The 10,466-nt window shown below is 44.8% G+C and overlaps 1 protein-coding gene across 1 annotated transcript in view; it reads right to left on the reverse strand.

Moving 5' to 3' along the window:
* Positions 1–9,685, reverse strand: part of LOC128703243 (UDP-glycosyltransferase UGT5-like) — a 112,860-nt gene extending 103,175 nt beyond the window's left edge. The window contains exons 1-3 of the mRNA XM_070083123.1: positions 9,456–9,685; positions 9,059–9,223; positions 8,669–8,891 (exon numbers count right to left, since the gene is read on the reverse strand). Coding sequence (XP_069939224.1) covers positions 8,669–8,891; positions 9,059–9,223; positions 9,456–9,635 — 568 coding nt within the window. The 5' untranslated portion in view covers positions 9,636–9,685. The remainder of the gene's footprint in view (positions 1–8,668; positions 8,892–9,058; positions 9,224–9,455) is intronic.
* Positions 9,686–10,466: the final 781 nt, after the last annotated feature.

Here is a 10,466-nt window from a genome sequence, read left to right on the forward strand (position 1 = left end):
GGGAGGGGTTGGATTTGAGAGGGACTTGCACATCGGAGCTTGTTTCTTGGGTGGCATTGAAAATTGGGTTGGTCAAATGTTTGTTAGTGGGATGAATTGTAAAGGACCTGCCTAGTATGCGCCAACAGGCCTGCTGCAGTGTTCCTCCTTTCTTATGTTCTTATGTTCTTATGTATGTGTGTGTGTGTGTGTGTGCGTGCGTGTGTGTGTGTGTGTGTGTACTCACCTAGTTTTACTCACCTAGTTGAGGTTGCAGAGGTCGAGTCCAAGCTCCTGGCCCCGTGTGTGTGTATGTATGTGTGTGCATGTGTATGTGTGTATGTGTGCATGTGTGTGTGGGTGCAGGAGTTGTAAGGGGGAGAGAGATGGGTAGAGGGACAGCTGGAGACAAAGAGAGTGATGTTGGTATTGAAAGAGCATGAAGGGAGCTATAGGGAGAGAAAGGGGGGAAGGAAGGGAGGGAAAGAGGATGGAAAAAAGAGAGGAATGGGGCTAGGGAGAGAAAAGAAGAGAGAAGAGAGAGGGAGAGAGGAAGAGAAAAGAGAGAGAGAGAGAGAGAGAGAGAGAGAGAGATAGAGAGAGTGTTTGCACCAGGAGAAGAAGTTGATATCCTTGGGTTTAAATTTGACTCCAAACTAACCATGAAGAACCATGTTGTAAATCTTGCAAACAAGGCAGCCAGAAAGCTTACAGCACTTCCCTTTATCTCGCATCTGCTTAACAGTAGGGGTTCCAAGATTCTGTGCGAGGCACAAGTACGCTCACACCTTGAGTATGCTCCACTTTCTTGGCTTGCCTGCCCCCCCCCCCGTCTCATCTGCGACTGCTTGACAGTAGAGAACAGAGCAAGACGTCTCATCTCTCGCCTGGACCTATCCTGAATAGATCTGTCATTTCAGCAGAGCCTTCAACACAGGAGGGATGTGGGTGGCCTTACTGTTATGTACAAGGCCATTATTGTCAAAGTACCACACTTGGATCCACTTCGAGGACAGCGTGAAACAAGCTTTCATGCCACAAGATGGGCAGACAGCAGCAACTTCACTCTGGCTGTACCCTTCGCCAGAACATCACTCCATCTGAGATCATATATACCCAGGATGACTCGAGTATGGAACACATTCGTACAGCATAATGATGTCAACGAGATAAAGTCAGTTGATCAAATGAAAATGCTGGCCCGCAGATGGCTCCAACTACATCCAGTTCCACTAGTTCCTCTAGAGGTTCTGTCTCTTATTCTCTTGCTTCTTGGCTGGCCAAAACCCTCACTCCCTTTCTTGGTACTTTTTCTCCTGCCCACCTCCGTCACTCTCAAGACTTCATTGAACGGGTTCGCTCTCTCCCAACCTGTAAGATGCTTAGTCTTGACGTTGAGTCCCTCTTCACCAATGTCCCTCTTGATGATGTCCTTGATTTCCTTAGAGAGAAGGCCCATGAAGGGTTTCTTCATCTCCCTATCCCCACTGATGTCTTTCTTGATCTGATCCGCCTCTGTGTGGACTCTAATTCCTTTTCCTTCCAAGGGAAATATTATTCTCAAACCTTCGGTGTCGCTATGGGCTCTCCTCTCTCTCCTGTCCTTGCTAATCTTTACATGGAATACTTCGAGACTGTTCTTCTTCCTACCCTCGATGTGCAACCTTCACTCTGGCTCCGCTATGTGGATGACATCTTTGCTCTGTGGCCTCATGACTCCAGTCTCTTCCAACCTTTTCTTGAAGCTCTTAACAATCTTGCCCCTTCCATTAAGTTTAAAGCTGAATGGGAATCTAATTCCTTACTTCCTTTCCTTGATGTCCATGTCCACCGCTCAGATACAGGTTTTTCCTTTTCCGTTTACCGTAAACCTATGCACAGTGGCATGTACATTCACTACTTTTCCTATCATGCTTCCCCTGTCAAGAAAAGTGTTCTTATCTCCCTCTTTCTCCGTGCCCTCCGCATCTGTGATCCTCAGTTCCTTCCAGCAGAAATTTCCACTCTTCATAATTCGTTCTCCCGTCTTGGCTACCCTTCCCATTTCATAGACTCTGCCCTCTCACGTGCTAAACGCAATTTCTTCTCTCCCAGACTCTCTACTCATGGGAACTCTTCTATCCTCTGCCTTCCCTACATTTCCGGTCTTTCTAATCTCAACAATTCTCTCCGTCCCTTAGACATCAAGCTTACCTTCCGCCAGACTAACACTCTTCGCACTAATCTCGTTCATACCTCTCCTCCCTCTACAGATGTTCCTGGTGTCTACTCTATTTCTTGCTCCTCCTGTCCTCTTCAATACTTCGGAGAAACTGGTCGATCTCTTTCTGACAGACTTAGGGAGCACAAAAATAGTGTTAGGCATGCCGACACTAACAATGCTCTTTTCTGTCACGTCAGAGATCATAGCCATCCTATTGACTGGTCTTCTGCTAAAACTGTCTTCCCTACTTCCAACTCGAACAGTCGCCGTTTAGTTGAATCCTCTCTAATACACAACTTTCCTTGTATGAACCTTAGCCCTGGCTTCGTCTCTGTAGATGCCTTCCTCTCCCACTACATTGTAAAATGCTCCAAACTTCAGAACACCCGTGACTTAACCTGAATCCTCATTTCTTCTTCTTCTTCTTCTTCTTCCCCTTTCCTCTCTCCTTTTCTCCTCTGGGTTGTCTTTCTCTCTCCTGTCTCGTGTTTCTGTTCCTTCTTCATTTATTTTATTTCACCACTTCCCCTTTCACGCACCTCGGTGCGCTTGCTCTCCCTCTGTGGGTTTCTAGCTCTCTTTGCAGTGCTCCCCTTCCTTTGTATTTGACTGGCTCGTCTTCCTTATTTCCCACTTCTACCACTACCACTACCACTACCTCTTCTTCTTCTACTACCTCTACTGATGAAATTAAGACACATGTGCGGCGTCTGGTTGTCTTTGTTGTGGACGTTTCGCCATCCAGTGGCTGGCTGGATGGCGAAACGTCTACGGTGGGGATGCCCGGGTGTTGTGCATGTGTCATTTCATCCTGTCGGTATTATATACAATTCTTGTACTACTACTACTACTACTACTACTACTACTACTACTACTACTACTACTACCTCCACCTCTTCCTGCCTATATATAGCCGTCCTGCTCCACCTCTGTTAGTGTGACTTTGTCAATGGTCCAAGTCGGACCGAAACGTCGTCGTAAGCTTCTCTCTTTTATGTGCGGGTTATTTGTGTATCGTTCCAGTCACGGTATTGTGCCTTTTAGTTATTTATTTATTTATTTAGTTATTTACATCCAGTTCCCTACTTGTATGTCTCATAACAATAAAAATGCTTTCAAATGAGCTAATGTAGGTAACAGCTCTTAGCTTGCCAAGAAAGTTAGAAATCCTTAACCTGTAAATAGCTTGTCAATAAAGCTAGGGATCCTTAACTTTGTCAAACCCTGTGTAAAAAATTAAAGAGAGAGAGAGAGAGAGAGAGAGAGAGAGAGAGAGAGAGAGATATGTAGGGAAATTAATGGGTTGGGTAGGGTACTGTCAAATCACAGTGAGGTGACAATTGGCCTGTGTGGGTGCGTATGTATATGTGTTTACGCTTGTGCTTATGTGAGCGGTAGTTTGGGGTTTGAGTGCATATGTGGAAATGTGTGCATTATGCATGACTGTGAATGCTCAGAATGTGTGTGTGCGTGTGTGTGTCTGTGCGTGTGTGTGTGTGTGTGTGTGTGTGTGTGTGTGTGTGTGTGTGTGTGTGTGTGTGTGTGTGTGTGTGTGTGTGTGTGTGTGTGTGTGTGTGTGGTGTGGGTGTGTTCAGTGTGGGTGCGTGATTGGGTTTGGCTGGGTGTGGCTATTCGTCTGCTTTGGTGAGAGTGTTGATGTATGTTTAGGTGTGGGAGAGTGTGAGTGCGTGTTTTGTGTGAGTGTTGAGTGTGCGCTGTGTGCAGTGTACTCACCTAATTTTGGTTGCAGGGGGTCGAGAGGTAGAGAGAGAGAGAGAGGGTAGAGAGAGAGAGAGGTAAAGAGAGAGTGGGAGATGGGGGGTGAGGGATATGCCATAGGGGATCGAGGGGTGGACCGTTTGGTGGGCCACTGGTTGGGTAGGAAGGACGGGAGACTTTGAGGGGGGGGGGGGAAGACTGTGAGGGGAAGAGACCGTTTGCATGTGTGTCTGTGTACTAGTGTATGGGATTGAAAGGGAGAGAGGAGGCAGGGAAATAGGGAGGATGTGTCAGGTCAGTTTCCATAAGCTGTAAAACCCTGTGTGTATCCAGTTTTGCCTATGTGCACATACGTGTGGGAGTTTGTGTATGTGTGTACTCACCTAATTATGGTTGCAGGGGTCGAGACTCAGCTCCTGGCCCCGCCTCTTCACTGAGTGCTACTGGGTCCTCTCTCTCTTCCTGCTCCAGGAGCATTATCATACCTCTTTTTAAAGCTACGTATGGTTCCTGCCTCAATTACCTCACTTGCTAGGCTATTCCACTTCCTGACTACTATATGACTGAAGAAATACTTCCTAACTTCCCTTTGACTCATCTGGGCCTTCAACTGTGTGTGTGTATGAGTGTGTGTGTGTGTGTGTGTGTGTGTGTGTGTGTGTGTGTGTGTGTGTGTGTGTGTGTGTGTGTGTTTGATGGTAGTGTCCCTCACTAACTTGTCTGTGTGTGTGTGTTTGATGGTAGTGTCCCTCACTAACTTGTCTGTACTCACCTAATTGTGGTTGCAGGGGTCGATACTCAGCTCCTGGCCCCGCCTGTGTGTGTGCATGTTTGATGGTAGTGTCCCTCACTAACTTGTGTGTGTGTGTGTGTTTGATGGTAGTGTCCCTCACTAACTTGTCTGTGTGTGTGTGTTTGATGGTAGTGTCCCTCACTAACTTGTCTGTGTGTGTGTGTGTTTGATGGTAGTGTCCCTCACTAACTTGTCTGTGTGTGTGTGTGTGTTTGATGGTAGTGTCCCTCACTAACTTGTCTGTGTGTGTGTGTGTGTGTTTAATGGTAATGTCCCTCACTAGCTTGTGAGTGTGTGTGTGTGTGTGTGTGTGTGTGTTTGATGGTAGAGTCCCTCACTAGCTTGTGAGTGTGTGTGTGTTTGATGGTAGTGTCCCTCACTAACTTGTCTGTGTGTGTGTGTGTGTTTGATGGTAGTGTCCCTCACTAACTTGTGTGTGTGTGTGTGTTTGATGGTAGTGTCCCTCACTAACTTGTGTGTGTGTATGTGTGTGTGTTTGATGGTAGTGTCCCTCACTAACTTGTCTGTGTGTGTGTTTGATGGTAGTGTCCCTCACTAACATGTCTGTGTGTGTGTGTTTGATGGTAGTGTCCCTCACTAACATGTCTGTGTGTGTGTGTTTGATGGTAGTGTCCCTCACTAACTTGTCTGTATGTGTGTGTGTTTGATGGTAGTGTCCCTCACTAACTTGTCTGTGTGTGTGTGTTTGATGGTATTGTCCCTCACTAACTTGTCCGTGTGTGTGTGTGTGTTTGATGGTAGTGTCCCTCACTAACTTGTCTGTGTGTGTGTGTTTGATGGTAGTGTCCCTCACTAACTTGTCTGTGTGTGTGTTTGGTGGTAGTGTCCCTCACTAACTTGTCTGTATGTGTGTTTGAAAGTAGTGTCCCTCACTAACTTGTCTGTGTGTGTGTTTGATGGTAATGTCCCTCACTAACTTGTCTGTGTCTGTGTGTGTATGATGGTAGTGTCCCTCACTAACTTGTCTCTGTGTGTGTGTTTGATGATAGTGTCCCTCACTAACTTGTCTGTGTGTGTGTGTTTGATGGTAGTGTCCCTCACTAACTTGTCTGTGTGTGTGTGTGTGTGTTTGATGGTAGTGTCCCTCACTAACTTGTCTGTGTGTGTGTGTTTCATGGTAGTGTCCCTCACTAACTTGTCTGTGTGTGTGTGTTTGATTGTAGTGTCCCTCATTAACTTGTCTGTGTGTGTGTGTGTGTGTGCTTGATGGTAGTGTCCCTCACTAACTTGTCTGTGTGTGTGTTTGATGGTAGTGTTTTACAAAGGGGCGTTCCTGCCTTACGAATTTATTAACTTTTTTCACTAAGGTATTTGAGGAGGTAGATCATGGTAATGAATATGATATTGTGTATATGGACTTCAGTAAGGCTTTTGACAGGGTCCCACATCAGAGACTATTGAGGAAAATTAAAGCACATGGACTAGGAGGAGAAATTTTTTCCTGGATAGAGGCATGGTTGACAAATAGGCAGCAGAGAGTTTGCATAAATGGGGAGAAATCAGAGTGGGGAAGCGTCACGAGCGGTGTTCCACAGGGGTCAGTGTTGGGCCCCCTGCTGTTCACAATCTACATAAACGACATCGATGAGGGCATAAAGAGCGACTTCGGCAAGTTTGCCGATGACACCAAAATAGGCCGTCGAATTCATTCTGACGAGGACATTCGAGCACTCCAGGAAGATTTGAATAGACTGATGCAGTGGTCGGAGAAGTGGCAGATGCAGTTTAATATAGACAAATGCAAAGTTCTAAATGTTGGACCGGACAATAACCATGCCACATATAAACTAAATAATGTAGATCTTAATATTACGGATTGCGAAAAAGATTTAGGAGTTCTGGTTAGCAGTAATCTGAAACCAAGACAACAGTGCATGAGTGTTCGCAATAAAGCTAATAGAATCCTTGGCTTCATATCAAGAAGCATAAATAATAGGAGTCCTCAGGTTGTTCTTCAACTCTATACATCCTTGGTTAGGCCTCATTTAGATTATGCTGCACAGTTTTGGTCACCGTATTACAGAATGGATATAAATTCTCTGGAAAGTGTACAAAGGAGGATGACAAAGTTGATCCCATGTATCAGAAACCTTCCCTATGAGGATAGACTAAGGGCCCTGAATCTGCACTCTCTAGAAAGACGTAGAATTAGGGGGGATATGATTGAGGTGTATAAATGGAAGACAGGAATAAATAAAGGGGATGTAAATAGTGTGCTGAAAATATCTAGCCTAGACAGGACTCGCAGCAATGGTTTTAAGTTGGAAAAATTCAGATTCAGGAAGGATATAGGAAAGTACTGGTTTGGTAATAGAGTTGTGGATGAGTGGAACAAACTCCCGAGTACAGTTATAGAGGCTAGAACGTTGTGTAGCTTTAAAAATAGGTTGGATAAATACATGAGTGGATGTGGGTGGGTGTGAGTTGGACCTGATAGCTTGTGCTACCAGGTCGGATGCCGTGTTCCTCCCTTAAGTCAATGTGACCTGACCTGACTAGGTTGGGTGCATTGGCTTAAGCCGGTAGGAGACTTGGACCTGCCTCGCATGGGCCAGTAGGCCTTCTGCAGTGTTCCTTCGTTCTTATGTTCTTATGTTCTTATGTGTGAGTGTGTTTGATGGTAGTGTCCTTCACTAACTTCCTACCAAACCGTCTTTCATGCACCCATCAATCCTATCTCCACCTTATCAATATTATTTACTCTGATTCTGGCAACAGCTGCCAGGAGTGAGTGACCCTCAGCTTCCAGTGTGCAGAGACCAGTAATTAAGATAAGGTAAGATAAGATTTCGTTCGGATTTTTAACTCCGGAGGGTTAGCCATCCATGACAACCCAAGAAAGTCAGTGCATCATCGAGGACTGTCTAACTTATTTCCATTGGGGTCCTCAATCTTGTACCCCAGGATGCGACCCACACCAGTCGACTAACACCCAGGTACCTATTTGCTGCTAGGTGAACAGGACAACAGGTGTAAGGAAACGCTTCGAAATGTTTACACCCGCCGGGAATGGAACCCGGGCCCTCCGTGTGTGAAGCGAGAGCTTCAGCTAGCAGGCCACCGGGCCTGTGTGTGTGTGTATATACTCACCTAGTTGTACTCACCTAGTTGAGGTTGCAGGGGTCGAGTCCAAGCTCCTGGCCCCGCCTCTTCACTGGTCGCTACTAGGTCACTCTCCCTGAACCGGGAGCTTTATCATACCTCTGTGTGTGTGTGTGTGTGTGTGTGTATACTCACCTCATTGTACTCACCTAATTGTGGTTGCAGGGGTCGAGACTCAGCTCCTGGCCTCGCCTCTTCACTCACCGCTACTGGGCCCTCCGTCTCCCTGCTCCATGAGCTTCATCATACCTCGTCTTAAAACTATGTATGGTTCCTGCCTCCACTATATCGCTTGCCAGACTATTCCACTTCCTAACAACTCTGTGGCTGAAGAAATACTTGCTAACATCTGAGTCTTCAGCTTCCAACTCTGACCCCTTGTTTCTGGAACATCCTGTCTCTGTCTACCTTATCTATTCCACTCAGTATTTTGTATGTCGTTATTATGTCTCCTCTGACCCTCCTGTCCCCCATTGTCGTTAGGCTCATTTCCCTTAACCTTTCTTCTTAGAACATTCCAACTCGTGATGTACCAACCATTTTGGTAATTTCTTCCTGGTTTTCAACACCACAGAACAGTTTCTGATCACTAATTACAATCTTCTATAAAAATATATAATGTAAAAAATTTTTCTTTATAATGAATATATTCCAGCTATGTATGTTGTGAATATAAATGGAAGAAATATGAAAATGTGATATGTAAGAATGAACGTAAGATAGAATTTAGGTTGTGGAAACATAGTACGAATATTGTGGAAGTCATTAGCAGAAAAGCCCTCGTAACTAATAAAAAGCTCAGATAATATGTGGCGACTGTGTTTGAGGACTCTATACAAGCTAAGACTCACCAAGAATATCCTGCTGGGGAAGCCACTTGCTGATCATCACGTTGTCAGGGACGTCCTCCAGCTCTTCCTCGTATTTCCAGATGACTCGCTGTGGCAGCCTGCGGAAAGCCTGGATGAAGAGGTCGCGGTACTGGACTGGCATTGTGGAACTGCGCGCAAAAGATCCCAAACTGAAGTAAATTACACCAGAAGATCCCGCTCCTGTGATCCACGATTCTAATTCCTGTAAAAATAAGCATGCTTTATCATCTTTTAATCAAAGAATTACGTAATGAAGGATGGGTGAGTGCAGCAAGACAAGAACGATTGAACTGGACAAAAACCAGTGATATTGCTTCAGGTGGTACAACAAGATGATACAAACATGGGTCAGTAGTAAGAACAACTCACCTGAGGCAGAGGGTTGGCAGGACGACAGTGCATGGCTCCCACCTCCACCTGTGAGGGCAGGAGAGGCAGTGGTGTGTTCATAGAAAAGTGACTGTTGAGCAGTGATAAACTCACGTTCCTCTCCAGGTCCAACAACAGTGGCAGCTCCGGGAACTGAGCTGAGATCTGAGGAATACCACCAATACTTTGCGCTTGTACATGGGAGCGGGTCTGGCATTGCATCAAAATATCAAGATTCTCTGTTGCTCAAATTAACATTAGCCTCCACACATTACAGTAAAATTATAACTACCTTTTTTAAGAAACAGTATTATTTTGTGTAAATAATTTTACTTGTTTCCTGACGATTATCTACTGCACCAACCTAGTGCATTGTTTGCGACTGCATGTTACTCACTTCTTTTTGTATTAATGGCACAATGGTCCATTTTCGCCAGTAAAGTGCAAATCCAATGTGTACCAAAGCATTGTGGAAGCGATGCCATAGGCTCATTGGTCTTGGGTAGTCCTCCAAGAAGTTAGGGACGTAGGCTGGGTTGAGAACGTTGCCCAGAACAGCACTCTGGCGTGGTTCCATCCCTGACGTTGAAAGTGTAATGAAGGGAACTTCGTGCAGGAAGGGATATGCAACCTGTGGAAGACCGAGTTCTGTGAGCCACGGAACACTGAATTTAGATAACACTTTCATTAACGTTTCCAGAATTACCGTAACCATTTTCAAAACATCCTCTGTAGAGGGAGGCATCAACAGATTTATCATCTTCACCAATTCCAGAGTTCCTAGTAACATTTCTAAACTACAAAACAGTCACCAACAAGTCTACCAATGTTACAAATACAAATATTTTATTTGTTTTCTGCAATATTTAGGTAATGTAGTTTGCATATAATAAAAAAATGTCAGGCACATAAGAGAGCCACTAACATTTCTGACAAATGATAGTATGTGTTCATTATTCCTCTATTTACTCAAAGCATGTCAAGAAAAGAGTGTTCGCCTTTGTTCTTAAGAGCATTGTAATAATGTTCGTAGAATTACCGACAATATGTAAAGTAAAAGGACACAAGTGCAACTAATATGGCATTTTAATGTGACAACGTTTCGCTCTCCAGGAGCTTTGACAAGCCGTTACAAACAGTACATGGACACAGAGGGTATATATAAACAACAACCTAAGATTTCAAGTTATCAGAAACCTACCAATAAAAATGATCTCACACACTTCTATTCCAGTCAAGATACTAAGACCAAAAGAGGCATCATCATCGGGTTTTTCCTAAGAGTATACCGAATTTGTAGTCCTGAGTTTCTTGAAGAGGAATGTACATACATTCACCAAACCTTCACTGAGTTACATTTTCCTTCCTTTTTCATGAAAGACTGCAAGAAAAGAGCTCTTCAGATCAT

The sequence above is a fragment of the Cherax quadricarinatus genome, chromosome 9 (genome assembly GCF_038502225.1).
Source record: "Cherax quadricarinatus isolate ZL_2023a chromosome 9, ASM3850222v1, whole genome shotgun sequence".
Classification (NCBI taxonomy): domain Eukaryota; kingdom Metazoa; phylum Arthropoda; class Malacostraca; order Decapoda; family Parastacidae; genus Cherax; species Cherax quadricarinatus.